Here is a 16,184-nt window from a genome sequence, read left to right as displayed (position 1 = left end):
TGTTCTGGGATGGGTTTAACACCAAGCACCAAAATGGGCCAGTATATTAAATGTAGCAATAAATCACCGGAGAACTATGAATTCCAAAGTAGGTTACACACAAACATAACAGTGCATTGCGTGACTCGAACAACTGAGCAATAATTATAGTAATGTAGTACTACTTATGCATAATGAGTTATAAATATTAGCCAGTATAAACATGTGCTACTGAAATGTTATCTACTCAAGTCAGTGTTGTAGATTGAATGAAAGTGTTCACAAGCAGAGTCTGAAATGCAGACTGAAATTCATTTTAGTTTGGATTTTGTTATGCATTATGTTCAAAGCATGTAAATTGCTTGTTAAGATCCATTTTTTTTTTAAATTATTAATATTATTCTGTCATTCAAATGGGCATTGTCGACTTAGATGCAGTATTGATGACCAGAACTGAAAAAATGGCTTTGACTCATGTAGGCTGCCGACCCTTCTGATTTCTGAAATATTATAGAACCTTGTATTGGTGAATATGATTTTTATGGTTAAAAAGTGAATGTTTGTTTCACTAAAGGGTGTGACCCTCACTGATCTTCAAGAAGCGGAAAAGACTATTGGCCGGAGCCGTCCAACTCCAATTCGAACTCGGGAAGAGGAGAAAGAAGAAAAGGAAAAGCAGGACAAAGAGAAACAGGAGGAGAAGAGAGAATTGGACCCTCGAGATGATGACTACCGGTCGAAATTCCGGAGCTTTGAGGAGGTTAGTCTCTCACTGTTCAGATTTAGGAGTCCTCCTTATGTTGCTCAGAGGTTCCAGCTCCTTTGCCATCCCGGCCATTCCTTTGCGATGTGTGGAAACTTATTGATGAATGACATTCAAATTTCTTCAGCACCTGCTTCAAATCAGTGATTGTGTTAAACGTTTTGTAATTTGCTTATGTTCACTTGGGATAGAACATGTAATATTGCAACTTGTTGCCAGATTCACCGAGACCCCCGCCTTTTCCTTCCTTTGCCCATTAGACTTACCAGCGCTATCGGCCATCCAGTACTTCCACAGCCACATCATCCTCCACTAGCTCTCTCTATTCGTCTAGTTCACTCAACCGGCCCAACAGTCTGTCTGGCATCACCTCGGTATACCCCAGCTACAGCAGGACTTTGTCCAGGGATACTGAGAAGGGTAAGTGTGAGGTCTAGGCTTGCCATGCAGTGCTCATACAGTGCCATTATCAGTGTGAGATTGGGACATGCTTTGTGCTGAAAAATATTGCCTTGTAAAGGGAGCTCTTGAGCATTTCTAAATATTATTTTTAAATAATAGTAAACTGTGCCCAGTCCCAACCGCGTGGTATGTTTCGAACGCAATACTGGTGGTGTTGTAGCACCTGCTTTAGGTTACTGCTGATGCTCTAACCATCAGTAAAGCAATGCTTTGTAGCCTGTGTTTACAATGTTGCAATGATGATTCCCGGCTGTTCTTGGAGCGCTGCTGAAGGCTGCGCACTCTGGCTTTATATGGTAAAAGAAGTTGCATAAGTTTAATTTACAATTAAGTCCCCCCCACACAAACAGACTACAACTTGATTATAATCTTCTGTTTAATCTGCATTAATTTGTCCCTCTGATCCAAAGTTCATCGGTTGCTAGTTCATGTTATGGGATGCTTTAGAAATAGTTGTAAACATAATAGGTATCTGTACATATGTAACTGCATGGACATTTAAAACTTCCAGACATAATGAAATTTATTGTGATAAATAATCAAGATGCTGTAAATATTATGGAAAACGCAGCACATTAAGTGCTTTTTTTTTTCATAATAAGACATGGAATGTGAATTATTTTGATCAGAATCTGATAAGAAGGAGGACGAGAAGGACGGAGAAGACAAGTCCGAGGACAAGTCCCAGCCCAAATCCATACGAGACAGACGGCGGCCCAGGGAGAAGCGACGGTCCACCGGAGTCTCCTTCTGGACCCAAGATGTAAGACAGACTTTTAGTGCTGATTTGAACGGTCTGAACTAAAGTAGATTTGAGCTATTTCCCCTGTATTCCTGCATAAAGACAGTGATTTAAGAGAACGATCACTTTGCTTCTACACTGTTGTTTCTGTACGGACCTTAAACATTGTTCCCTCTTCAGTGACAGACCCAGGTAGAGAGAATAATACATTGTTAACCATAGGTCTGGACCCAGACCCATCAAAGCTTTGTGGTTCTACATGTATTGGGCGCTACTCTTCTTCTTGGGCAAGTTAAATGAAAGGCAGGGAACATGAGTTCAAACTAGTGTTGAATGAGTCTAATTTAAGTAATACACAATTTAAGTTTAAACTCGCTGATTTTTGTCCTTTCTATTGTTCAGAGTGATGAAAACGATCAAGAACAGCAGTCCGATTCTGAAGAAGGAACTGACCGTAATGAGCCCCAGGTAAAGAGGCCCAGTGGTTCACTGCAATTATGACTAGTCTCGTTCTGATTTGATCGAGAATGGATTGTAAATCTTTTTGTCTGTTTTTGATTAGAGTTGGTTCATTCAAGGTCGTCTACAGATCAGGGAGGTCTGTTGTTATTTTGCACTATGTATAGTAACAGGCTGAGAGCAGGCTTCCCACTTCCTTTTCCTCCCTCCTTTTTTGGGGAACATCTTCCTTTGTTTGATTTTGAACTTGAGACACACACGTTGTATTTTCTTTCCAGCAATTTAAAAAGTTATAATGATATAAAGTTATGATGGCAGCCAAGAGTCCTCTTTTTTTTTTTTTTTTTTTTTCTTCCTTTTTCAAATAGTAACGTGTAACGGGGCTCATTCGTGCCATAATGAGCCCTTTGCAAAGTGACGTAACCCCTCAGTAAAAGTAGTACAGTGTTGAGCCTCCCGTGGTAGGAGCCCTGGCCTTTTAGCATAGAGGGCTTAATGCTGTACTGCCTACACATGCTATGTGAAAACAAATGCAGGAAGCAGTCTTAAACTTCTCTTGATTTTGCCAATGGATTTAAACTTCCTGGTATAATTTTAGATAAAAAAAATTCCCAGTAAATAAGAATCTTCAAAGCAATATTAAAATCCAATAATTGTATTCATGTTTATATCTACTGGGTTAAAAATGTGAATTGTCATTCTATGGCTGTTTTAAATATAAAGTACGTGGCACATTTGTTTTTAATCAGTTTCTTTATTCAAATGTTTGAAAGCATGAGAAGTAAGGCACTTTTGGCCGTCATTATTTTTAAGCTTTTTCACTGCACTGGAATAGTCAGTACAGTGGCATGGCTGCAAATTCACACTTTGAATTCTCATTAGTTCTTAGTTTATCTACTGCTTCTACTTGCTAAAAAATAAAAGCAGTATGAAAGCAGCTGAGGTTTAAGATTCACCTTTCCCACCAACAAGAAGCCCTGCTGATGTAAATGCGCAGGGCTGACAGCTGGAGCATTATGCCCTGTGAGAGGCTGCAGCACCGAGTCACTCACAGCTTTGGCAGGAGTTCAAGAATGTCATGTAAAGACCAGAGGAGTACGCTTAGATTTTAAACCAAAGCTATGTGGGGAGGTGGCAGTGGGTCTTTCTTAAATCTTGTGCCCGAGATAAACCAACAACACAAACTGCTCGGATTTGTGTGTCACTTGACATTAAGCGTGTTCTTTGGATTTTGAGTGACAGGGTTACATTCTCATTATTAATGTATACAAATAATTAATTAGGCTGAATTGTATTAATATTGAGAGCTCTTGATCTTATTAATTACTGCATATAAAGAGAGAACTGTTTTTAAACTGTCAATAATAGCAATTTTCCCAAAATGTTTAATTATAAATTGATTGCATTCAAATGTCAAATGCAATCAGTGAATGCGTGTGCCTGAATTGTATTGCAGCAGCCAGAGAATCATGAAATATTCTTGCTTTGTCATAATTAATGGGCGATTTGTCTGAATTCCAGCTCAGTCTTCTGTGTCAGGCAAGCCAGTCAGTTGGAAATACTTATTTTTTCACAAAGGCATTCAGATCTGCACATTTTCATATCTGGATGAATGGTATGAATGTTATTGTACATAAAAATAACCTCTACATAAGACTACAACTAGAGGATCTGTTTATCCCACTGGGTAAAAACAAGTCTATTAAAGTCTTTCATGTTGTCTAATGTGCATCACAATTCCAGATGAAGTGTTCTAAAACTCATTACTTTTTATTTCTCCTTTTACAGAGCGACAGGCTTTCAAGGTATGTATGTTTAACATTGAAGTTGGTTAAATATTTACCAAACCATAAGTCTGAAACGTATCTTCACGTCACGTTGGGTTAAGCGACAGATTTAATGAAGGCATTTCATCCCTCTGTGCTACAGGAATGACACTGGGTTGTCTAGCTCTTCTGGTGATCGCTATGACCACATCATTGGCCGCAGCAGAAAGCCCTACTCGAGCAGATTGGATAGAGAAGATTCAACCGATTACAAAAAGGTATTAACAGTTTTAACGCACACTAAGGTTATTCATATTTTTGCAGCAGATTTCTCAAACCCAAAAGAAATCAGTCTTTTTACAATGGTTGCATGCTTTTTGATGCTGCTGATCAGATGGAAGAAAATTCTGTTGATTTAATAAATGCTGAACATTTGTCATTTGTGTTGCTTGTTCAATTCAGATTTTTATTTTGCTCTTTTTAGCTTTATGAACAGATTCTAGCTGAAAATGAGAAACTGAAGGCACAATTACGCGATACAGACATGGAGTTAACAGACTTGAAATTACAGCTTGAAAAGGCAACGCAGGTCTGTATCTGGTGTTTGGTTGTCATGCAGTACATTTAGCTGAGTCCTCATAAGTCTGACAGGAAATCTTTTGATAGGATAGAACAGAACACGCTTGCACTCCATTATTCATTTCTTTATACATGTCCCATATTAGTTTGCCTTTACATGAATAATTGTACAGAAAGGAGTGACTGAAACAACTTTTTAGATTTAAGCTTTTTATCTATAGTCTGTTTATTGCATGTATGTATATAGGATTTGTTTTATTGTAATTGAACTTCTTGCACGCTATGAACTTTGTAAAAGGTTTCTCAAATATAACTGCTGACTTAAATGTAACAAACTGGTGTCAGTTACTTTATAAAAACTGTTTTTGAATGGAGAGTATTCATAGCACCTGAGTTTTAATCTGTCAAATTTACAAAGTTAAGCCAGTGGAATATAGTTACATTTGAAAACCATCAGATACTCTATTAATGTAACATGCTAAAGATACTTGATACCTACTGCCCCCTCCCCCAATTGAACACTATTTAATTTACAAAAGGTGCCATTGAACATTGATTTTCTCTTTCAGCGACAGGAGCGGTTTGCTGACAGGTCACAGTTGGAAATGGAGAAAAGGGTAAAGATTTTAAGAATGTCTTGTTTAAAATTAGTAACTAAACTGCCATCATCCATGACACAACTGTTAACAATTCTAGAGTATTGCGAGTTTTCCAAACAATCATGTTTTTCTCGAGACATTTTCAATATACCTTTCACAATTATTATTTTTTTTTTTTACAAAATGTGTATTTTGTGGTCACATTGTATTTAACTTTTTTCATTACAATTGCATACAGTGAAGGGAAGCTTTTACCCCATATGCATTACACCTTTCGGTTTAACCTTCGAACAGTGCAAAAAGTGATTTGATAACTACAATTAAAGTCTCGGGTGTGAGCTGTTCAGTATACTGTGATATTGTAATCATTAACAGGGTGAAACCATTAAGTTGGAGTAATCAGTAAATTCAGAACACTGGAGTTTATGAAATTATATTTTGATGGTAAAGTAGGATCGAGGAATAGTGATTCTCTGCAAGACCTCACTTAATGTGTTGGAATTTGAGAATTTGTTTTATTTAACACATGTAAACTGATTTATGTCTGAAGGTAACCAGCAAGACCCATTCTCAGCTGGGTGGTATGGTCTAACCTGACTTTTTACAGTACCTTGCTGCTGCTGCTGCTTGCTGTTTATTCACTAGCAACTTTATCTTGAGTGGGGACAAACCCACAACCAAAGCACCATCTATTTCTTTCACATGTGTTTCTCTTAGTACATTTTCACTTTTCTGGATTTCTACGTAGCTGATTTGCAGATTTGTGTTCAACTTGGGAGAGCCTTTTCAACATGTTATATTAGTCACATGTCTTCTCTCAGTGGGACTGCATGTGCTTAATGTCTTACACTCCATCCTTCTTACAAGTATTTTTGTCCAATTTTATGATTAATTATAGGCTAGCCCAATTTAGGACTTTGACCTACCAGATAATCGCAAAGTAGGCCTGCATTTATTGTCAGAAGTGTCTTTCTACTACTTATAAAGCAAGAGGTGATTGGGTACAAGTTTGTAATGTATGTTTTGCGGGTAGGTCAGAGTTTTTATTTGAACTAGCCGTATGGCAACCTATACCGCATTTGGCAGATGTTTTTGACAATGCTTATGTATGCCTGGTGCAAGGTAAGGAAAAAAATATATATATACAATTGGTGACTTTTTGGGGATGGATTGTAAGCCGCTGATGAGAACACTTTGGTAGTTAGCATGACTACTACAGTATTTCACATAAAATGCCTTAAAGTACACTATTTACTTCTATTTTCCTCTTCACTTTCCATTAGCAGAGTGCTATTTAAAAATGTATGCAATAACTTTGATAGGAGCCATAGAACATAATGCATACGTATACAGAATACATTTTAGAGCTAGACAAGTTGGCATTTAGTTGACACTTGTATTTAGACATCTATTCAAGGTATTGTGCCAAGAGTACATGTATAATTGGAAATGTTTATGCATATACAATGTTTGAACCATATGTCTTGATCACGTTGATTATTTGACATCTCGTGCTGAATTATCTGACATTGGCATCACTTACTATAAGACGTGTTTCATTGTAAGCATGGGTTTGTTTCTATGGATGGTTGCAATGTTTTGGCCAAACCTACATCAGTCATAGTATTTCGTTGCCCATTGCTCAGGTTACCATTGTTTGTGGAATGGACAGTCAAGTATGTCATTCGATGGACTGTTTTGTTTAATTCTTTCTTAGTTATCCGGTTGGGGAAATCCATTTTTCCTGGCTTTGCAACATTTTATTTTAATCCCTCACAATTATAAGTTACTTTTTTAACTACATTCATGGAACTTACTGTAGAAATATGAAATAAGCACTATCTTCACAGACAAGTTTTTGCCTTGAAATGCTTCACATACATGCTTTGTTCCATGCTGCATTATATAAAGCTCACATTTCACATTATCCTTTATGCTGTTAGCTGTGTGGTATTGTGTGTTTGTTTTGTTTGTTTATTCATTTACTTAGTTAAATTTTCTTAACAGGAAAGAAGAGCTCTAGAAAGGAGGATATCTGAGATGGAGGAAGAACTCAAGGTATTGACTGAAAGACAAGTTTAACTGGTTTTTCATGGGTGATTCTTGCAGGACCTTGGTGTGCAATAGTGCTCTACTAGCAGCAATTGGCATCCCAGTTGTTCATGACTTAATTCATGGTCTATTCATGTGAGTAGTGTAGGCATGTGCTGACACCACAGTTTAACTTAATTCATTGACATGTTTTATTACTTGTATGTACAGACTGAATTAATTGGTTAGCTATTTAAAATAAAAAGTTTAAATGTTATAAAAAGTGATGCATCAGCTTGTATAACTATTTTAAGCATCTTCTAGATTTAATACATTCTTTTGTCACTATTCTAAACTGACACTTATTGCATATTGCTGCTTTCCTTGCAGATAGGTATAGATAGATATTTGGCAAATACCTTAATACTGTACATCACTCCTGTTAGTATCAAAATAAATTATATTGATTAATGTAGTTTTAATAGTTTTATCATTAGTGTCTTTTTTCAGTTTTAGTAGATCTTTTAAACCACTACATGTACAATAACTTTTCTAAATATTGACAAGAAAGAAACCCCACATAAAATATCCTCTCAGTTGGTCTTAAATTTCAAATTTAAGTCTGAGTAGCTTGCACTACTTAATACAACAGCAGCATCACACTTTCACTGTGCATTTATTTGGTCTTAAAACATTCTTGTATTCTAGAACAGTGTTTCCTAACCTTTTCAAACTGCTGTCATGCCTACTTAAACTTCTGTGTGGCAGGCAACCTGCATTGTTTTACTTTTAGTATATAATCCTTTCAGTGAGAAACCTGAGCTTGTCCCAATTGAGTAATGCAATTTGTGGGATTGGTTTGTTTTATTTAATATTACTTTTAATGTGTGTATTTTCCAAAATTCCATGGCACACCTGTAATTTAAAATTTACACTTTGAATTAGGGGCAGGTAGCCTACTGATGGAGATTTCACACAATTGTATTACATGAAGTCTCCATTTGGCAATGCTTTCACATATTGGCATAAACCTTCTGAATGTTATTTACATGTCAGGCTAATGCATTTATTTATTTTTTAAATATTTTTTTTTTTTTTTTTTTTTTTGTATTATTTATTGTGATCCCCTGTGTGAATTATACATTTAAATGGGTGAAGTAGGTAGGTCATATAAGACATGCCTACTAAATTTATACAATTTAAATGCATTTCATGTTTATTTTAATTTTATTTCGGGGGTAGGGCACCTCTGTTCATGCCTAAGGTGTGCTAATGTGGTTGAGTAACACTGTTCTTGAAGACTGGCTACACTTGACAAACAACCTGCACTATTGAAACCTACTGAAAAAGCAAACCCTGAACTCTAAGACTGATGTAATCATGTGGACTGATTGCTAAACTAAAGCTGACTTTGAGTTTGAGATATCCTTCAGAATTCATACATACGGTCTAAATGATTTGGACTTTTGTGAAATAATACTTTGGGTCATTAATGCATTTCTTTGATTTTGATAAAGGAAGAAACGCTAAATGTAAATTGATGCTTAAACTTGACTATGTATATATCCCATGACACATTGATTGCTCTCTTTAAATAAGACCAATTAGGACCAGTGAGTAGAGGAGGGCAAAGTTACTAATGAGCATTAGTAACTCATCCAAAACCAGTCATGTTGATTTTTTTTGTGATTTTTGTATTTAAAAAGCATGTTTTGTTGCTACTGGCCACATTTACATTGTCATTATATATGGAAACCTTTGATCGTTTTAATATACATTGTTTTTTTAACTGTTCAGTATTGCTGTAGCTTCACATCCATTCTGAAGCTTATGAAAGTGAGTTTGATCTAATGAATCCAGGATAGGAATGGGAACAAGTGAAAGTCATTTAATTTTAAATAGCAAGGTGAAAGTGAAGAAATGACTTATCTATACAGTAATAAAGTGGTTTTGAAATTGCTATTCCGAGTAATTTGCAAGCAGTGTAGTAGATCACTAAAGAAGTGTCACTACCAATATACTGTGTGTGTTTAATTCAAAAGTAATTCCAAAAGGGAACTATGAAGTGTGGGGAAATGAACACGTTTTCTCTGGTTTAAGGATGTACTGAAGCTGAATGATAATCTCGCTTGAAGTTTTCACCCATATGTGATTGGCATCTTCAACATTGTCATGCGATCTGAAAACCTTTGTGTTGACCATCTGAGCAGCTTGGTTTCTGTCCATTTCCTAACAATCTCCTATTCCTTTTTTTCCCCATTCTTGATTCTTGATTTTTGTTCTTTTTTCCAATTCTTTTCTTCTCCTTGTGTTCCGATTTCCTGCAGAACCTTCATCAAGTAAAGCAGATTCAGACTCTGAGGCAATTAAATGAGAGATTGATCGCAGAGAATAGGGCCCTGACCAGAGTGGTGGCAAAGCTTTCAGAGTCCTGTAGCCAGCTACAGGCTGTGGACTTGTAGACCCCCTCCCATTCTTCATTACCTCTGCCCACCCATAGCCAGGCAGGTGCCAACCTTCAGTCAGTTTCCTGGTGTAGATTTTTTTTTGTGTGCTCCTGGAAACCGTTTTTTAGTTTTAAGTTCAATTGCTTGGTCTGGCTTTTTGCATGACATTGCTTTCTGTGCGAGGTCAAGCTTCATGCACCCTTTTTTGTCCTCCGTCCTGCCCTTTTGTGTATTTTTTTTATTCTTCGAATGCTTTAATCAGGGGCATCGATTCACCATGATTTAATTAAGATATTGCATCAGTGAGTAATGCATTCACCACAAGACTGAAAAGGCCTTTCAAATCGGACCAGTTCAGCGCTTTCCTTATTCAAAGTAGTATATGTCAAACTCTTATGGATTGAATGCAGGGAGCTTGTAAACCCCTACTGCCATAGCTGAGGTGTTGTATGTCCATGCAGCTAGTGAGCCAACCAGCGTACAGTAAAATGCCATCTCCACTGGATCTGTAAGTAACCATTCTGTGCCAGGTAATACCTTTATAAATTATAGACATGAAACCCCAAAACTAATGGAGAGAGAGAGTGTGGGAACACTTGTGTTGACACTTAATTGGGATGGGTCAGTCTAGAAGTAGCTGTTAAGAATAGATATTCAACCATTCTCTATTGGAAATCTTGAATTTATGGGGTATTTATATTGACTAATTGTTTATTTATAAGTCATGGTTTATTATTGTCACCTAAATTAAAGCTGTACCCTGTTTTGTATTTGAACATTACTGTATTCCACTGAGGTTTGAAATTTGGGATCCCAGAGGGATAATTTTAGCAGCAATTTGTTCTGGGGGAGGAAGTCTGTGATTTGATGTGAACCGTGCCTCGGACTGCTGTATTACCATGAGTGCTAGATTTAAGACAACCTTAGATTTAGCATAATTGTCTGACTTTTATTGTCCAGCTTGTTTCAACAAAATAGATACTTGTAAAAATTAAATATTGATCTATACCATATTAATGATATCCCACATTTCACCCAGTATGAAATGTACTCTTTAAAACATAAACGGTGAAATGTATACTTTTTGTTGGTCTAATACATGGGTTTTCAAACCGGTCCTGGAGTACCCCCTGCCCTGCTAGTTTTTGTTCCAACCTAGGTCTTAATTACTTAATTGAATGCTATATTGCTTTGGTAGGTCAATTAAGGACTCAATTAAGCAATTAAGACCTCAGTTGGAAGAAAAACCAGCAGGGCAGGGGGTACTCCAAGACCAGTTTGAAAACCACTGGTCTAATAGTATTTTTCCCCCCCCACCCAATTTTGTGAAATATAATTGTCGACATTTTCGTTGTTTTTAAAGTTCATTTTCTGGGAATTGAAAATCGAATTAATTTTGTCAGAGCTTGTAGATTTACAGATCATAGTCTAATTACATAATACCAAAGCAATATCAAAAGAACTAAATTGGTTTCTCTTTCACACACAATAAAGGAAGAGTTGGGGCAGAAAAACCCCTATTTTGTAAAGTCTTAGTTTTGCCAAGATTTTTGAAAAAATCAAATACTGTCTTTGTCCATGCACTATTCAGAATTGGTTTTCTTACCTAATATGGCCCTGATTTACCTCCTTAGATCTTTCTCATGGCGATTTTCTGTTTCAGTGCTACTCTGCACAGTTACACACATACTCAAACTCTTCAATAGTTACACTGACACATTTGCTCCCACCTTACATTTATAAATGAAGGTAATTGGCCACATAAAAAAAGTTTGACATCTTCTGCATTTGATTGGCCACATAACAAAATGATTGACAGTTACTCCTCCCACGTTCCATTCTCCAGGTCTGCAGCAATCCATACTTGGACATATTGGCATTTTAAATGAGTCATTGATAGCAGTTTTTGCAGTCACTTACAGAACCCAATCTATGAATCCAGGAATTATTTTATTTATACAAGTAAACTACCTAACTTGTAGACTGTAGACCAGCCTAAATCAGAGAATCTGTATGCATGTTGAAAATGGCTTTTAAAATGATTGAAAAGTGGGATGGCAAGTTGATATTTGCGTTTCCTTATTTCGGCATAGAATGATTCACGTGCAAAAGATAAAGCATTAAACCAGGACATCTAGTTTCTAGTTCTAGAACACAAGATTGACAAAATAGCTGCAACAACAATGGTTTAGAATTTCCCATTCTATTAAAAAATTTGCAACCATTTTTTCAATAGAATATATTAAGGGATATTGTTCATATTCATGTGCAGCAATCTAGCTATGAAGGCCAAAGGGATAATCCATGAGCCAGTTTTTCATGCATCTCAATAATGATCTTATAGAAACAATGCATATTCAATCATAAATTTGAATTTGATATCTGCCGTACTGTTCCTATTCTGTTTTGTTCTTTTCCGTAAGACAAGTATTGTTTTGTTTTGCCAGTGTTTGTTGTGCAGTGTGTTGAAGACAATTGTTCTTGAACTGCAGTGGGATTCAACACTTGGTCTGCATGGCTTTGTGGTTTGTGGGAAATGTTTCAAGGCAGGGTACTGAATAACAGCTCAGTTAACCACCGTCTGGAAACGGGCCCAGAAACTGTAATGAAGAAGGGAAATATTTTGAAAAAAACGAAAGAATCCCAAGTTTTCCAAGACTCAACTTATTTCAAGCGCAAGTTGTAAATTCCAGCAGTTTGACATGTTTTTTCTTCTCCTTGTTTCAGATGCTACCAGACTTGAAAGCAGATAACCAGAGACTAAAGGATGAAAATGGAGCCTTGATTAGAGTCATAAGCAAACTTTCAAAGTAGACCAGGTCCTGCAGCAGCAACTAATGGTATTGCACATTAATATTAATTGCAACAGACATCAGCTACCAGGTTCCTCCTTCCATCTGCAATCACATTTGCTCTACCCCTCCACCAGCCACACCATCCTTTTTCATTCATTAAAACCCTACTAGGTGATTTTACTTAACCCTGCAGCTGCTGTCAAGACGGAACGAGTTTACAGAAATCAAACCATGATGAACGAGCGAAAGCGATTTGGCCAGGGACGCCTCGGAATATTTAACCAATAAGCCTTAGCTGTACATAAACACATGCATCGAGCTCTCAGCTGTCACAGAATAAGTTATTCAAGCGACATTTATTGTGCCACAGCCTATGTGTTTTTGTTTTTTGTTTTTTTTCCCCGTTTTTGTTTGTTTTTGTTCCTACACCTGCTTAGAAGTGTTGTGTGCTGTGCGATGTTCTTCTAACCACCCATGTGCCAGAGATATTTCCCTAGAAGCTCAGTGTTCACTCGGCTGTCCCATTTTTTTTTTTTTTTTTTTTTTTGAAGAGACCCAAGATCCCAACCAGAATAATGGAAGTTATTGCGGTTTTTTATTCAATTTTTAAGAAAAGGAAATAAAAATTCTCGCCATATTGAATAGGTGGACTTGGTGAAACTTAGGCTTTCACTGTATGTGCAATATGCATTTATTTCTTAAACAAATGCTTTAATGAGTCCATTGTAAGTAGAATTATTTTCACCTCTTCTGCCTTCATTGTTCACCCCCTTTTTTTTTCTCCTTTTCTTTGTATTGTAGTTGTTGGATTATACTGTGTATTCTTCACTTCATTTTAGCCGGTACTGAGTGAAGCTGTATATATGTATTGTTTGAGTTTCAGACCACCACATGGCATGCATTATGCTTCCTGATGACAAACCAACCTGTTACTATTAAAATCTACAACTACAGAAAAAGTGTGTTTTAACGATTTTCATTTATTTTGTAGTAAGTACATTGGATGCAGTAGAGCCTCTCTCGTTAAGGAGATGGCAAGTTGAATTCAGTGCTGTTGTTTTTTCAGTTTTTTTTTTCTTTGTCATTTTTTTAAGTGTTCACAGTAATAAATGTGAGATTAAGAATAATATAATTGCTTCACTACATTTCACACCTTGTATACAGTATCTTTGGAAGTGCTGTCCCCCCCCCTTTTTTAACTGTAGTACTAGCCAAGATATTGTCACTAAAATCTTCGGTATTTCTAACCAGTCCTTTTACAATGTCTGTATGCACTGTTAATGCCATGTGAAGAGTCATGTAAAGTTTTGAGACGACCATTATGTCAAATAAAGACCGGAAATTGGAACATTTATTATATGCATTTCAGTGGCCTTTTAAATTTACTATAGTGAATGTTGCTATGGTTGACTGTCAGGATTTCTTTTTAATTATTATTATTATTATTATTATTATTATTATTTACCATCATGTAAAATAAGTGACTCCATACTGGCACACACTGCTGTGACGTTAAACCACTGAAGAGTTCAAAGCATTCAAACCATTCAAATAAATTGTATATTGTAAAGCTTGCAGTAGCTATTGTATCCTCATTGATTGTATACTTAAATGTGAATTTATACCCCTTCATAAAAAAAAAAAGAAAAAAGAAAAACAGGTCATTGTGTTCTATTAAAAAATATTTTAGTTTGGAAACCTGGGCGACTGTCCCTGTATTTTGTGGTGATTGGTTTTGTGTCGGTGTGAGGCCGTGCTCATACTACCAAGCTCAGGATTCTTGACTTTAAACACCTAAACATGCTACAGTGCGTCTGATTGTTCCTGTCGTGGATTGATTGGTATGATTGGTTTATTTGAGAGCGTAGAATTGGAGTTTGAATGCTAGTGAACAATGGGTTAAGTGGTTCCTCGGACCGTGAGACTGTTAACTCAACCCTTTGCAAATTGTGTTAGTTTTGGGTGCATGTGCAGATTTAACCTAGCTACGCATTTCTAATAGTGTTTTATATTTGGTTTATTTATTGTTAAACAAAAAAAGAAAAAAAAAATATATGAAGTGGCTGCAGCGCTATAATTTTATTGGTAGTACCGAGCAGACCTTGTATCAGCATGAAACTAGTCGCTGAAACTATTTTGAGGAGGGAAAACAAATGTATTTTGACATATACAAATAAAGATGAAATAAAGTTATTTTTGTCTTCTGCTGTATTCCAAAGGTAAGTTCTCTTCTAACCATACTTTCACTTTTTTTTTAATGTATATGTATACATGTGCTCAGTTATTGCTTTCTAGACCATTTCAATTTAATGTCTTCACCGCACATTTTGGGATGTTCTTGATGCGTTCTGCTGCTGAGCACTTCTGGCTTCAAAGCACTGGCACAGATTGATCACTAATCGCACCTTTCTCTGCTGATAATGCCCACATCTTCCTCCCTTCCCTCCTTCAACTGTGGCATCTCCTCCAGGATGGATCTGCATCGCCTGAAGCTTAACCTCCCTCTCCCTTTCCTTTTCATCTCCATTCCCCTTGACTCCTCCACTCTTCCTCTTGCTTGGTGCAGCATCTACAGAATCCATCCTTTTCTCCTTTCTCTGGGCTTTTAAAACTGTCTGGCCTTCCTGCAGTCACCACTCATGCCAGTTGGCTATGGCAGTCAGAATGTAGTGGGTCAGTTTCTCAGACTCTCAAGGCCTTAAAGCAAGATGGAAGTACCCGGGGTTAGAGATGCATTTCTGCCACATGACAAAATGAGCTTCAGGATGTCTGAAGTACACAAGAACATAGAAGCCAAACTCTTGAACTTAGCTGATACACTAGTGATTAGAAGTTTCCTTTATTCGCACAAATTCAATCCGAAACATGCTTGACGTTTATCAAAGTTAAACATGTATGGATTTGTTTTTGACCCTTTTAACAAAGCTTGATTCAGACTTCTAAAATAAAAGGCCTTATTGCCAAAAGGAGGCCCTTGATTCAGTATTTTGTTTAAGGATATGTGATATTTAACTGTGGAAATCATTTCCCATGGCGTTTCCTCTTCCTGGGCGTCCTTCATACCTTGCTGCAGTGCCTCACGAGGCGACGGGTGAGGATCCTGGCTGCAGCATGAGCTTCGTGGTTTAAACAACATGAACTTGGGCTGACAATTGCGAAGAGGATTCCCACAAATATGCCCTCCCTTTAGTGCTCCTAATGTCTCGACCGCTGCAGAATCCAGAGAACAGACCGCAATGAGTAACCAGGATCATAAAAAGTGGTATATATATTGCCATTTCATTTCCGTGCAACAAGTGGCATCTGTAGGTGTGGTTTCATGGAACACCTGACACTATATTAGAATTAGCTACTGAAGGTCATTAAAGAATATTTCCAGAGTATAGAACAGAAAACAACACTTAACAATAAGGATATATTCAGCTTTAAAGAGAAAATTACTTCAGATAATTCTGATTGTGTGTGAAATGGGATGTTGAATAGTATTACTTTAAAATATTTTTCTGTTCAAAGTAATCTTCATAGTACTCCTAGGAAATCAATTGGTTGCCCTACAGAGAGC

General features: G+C 36.8%; 1 protein-coding gene across 1 annotated transcript in view; it reads left to right on the top strand.

Moving 5' to 3' along the window:
- ppp1r12a (protein phosphatase 1, regulatory subunit 12A) overlaps positions 1–14,815 on the top strand; it is a 60,786-nt gene extending 45,971 nt beyond the window's left edge. Inside the window, exons 17-26 of the mRNA XM_066724681.1 lie at positions 554–739; positions 1,003–1,162; positions 1,834–1,967; positions 2,349–2,414; positions 4,194–4,210; positions 4,335–4,449; positions 4,656–4,760; positions 5,320–5,367; positions 7,357–7,407; positions 12,555–14,815. Of these exons, the coding sequence (XP_066580778.1) occupies positions 554–739; positions 1,003–1,162; positions 1,834–1,967; positions 2,349–2,414; positions 4,194–4,210; positions 4,335–4,449; positions 4,656–4,760; positions 5,320–5,367; positions 7,357–7,407; positions 12,555–12,641 (969 nt within the window). The 3' untranslated portion in view covers positions 12,642–14,815. The remainder of the gene's footprint in view (positions 1–553; positions 740–1,002; positions 1,163–1,833; positions 1,968–2,348; positions 2,415–4,193; positions 4,211–4,334; positions 4,450–4,655; positions 4,761–5,319; positions 5,368–7,356; positions 7,408–12,554) is intronic.
- The last annotated feature ends 1,369 nt before the right edge of the window (positions 14,816–16,184 follow it).

The sequence above is a fragment of the Amia ocellicauda genome, chromosome 15 (genome assembly GCF_036373705.1).
Source record: "Amia ocellicauda isolate fAmiCal2 chromosome 15, fAmiCal2.hap1, whole genome shotgun sequence".
NCBI lineage: Eukaryota > Metazoa > Chordata > Actinopteri > Amiiformes > Amiidae > Amia > Amia ocellicauda.
The sequence above is the reverse complement of the archived record's forward strand: the minus strand, read 5'-3'. Positions and strand labels throughout refer to the sequence as shown.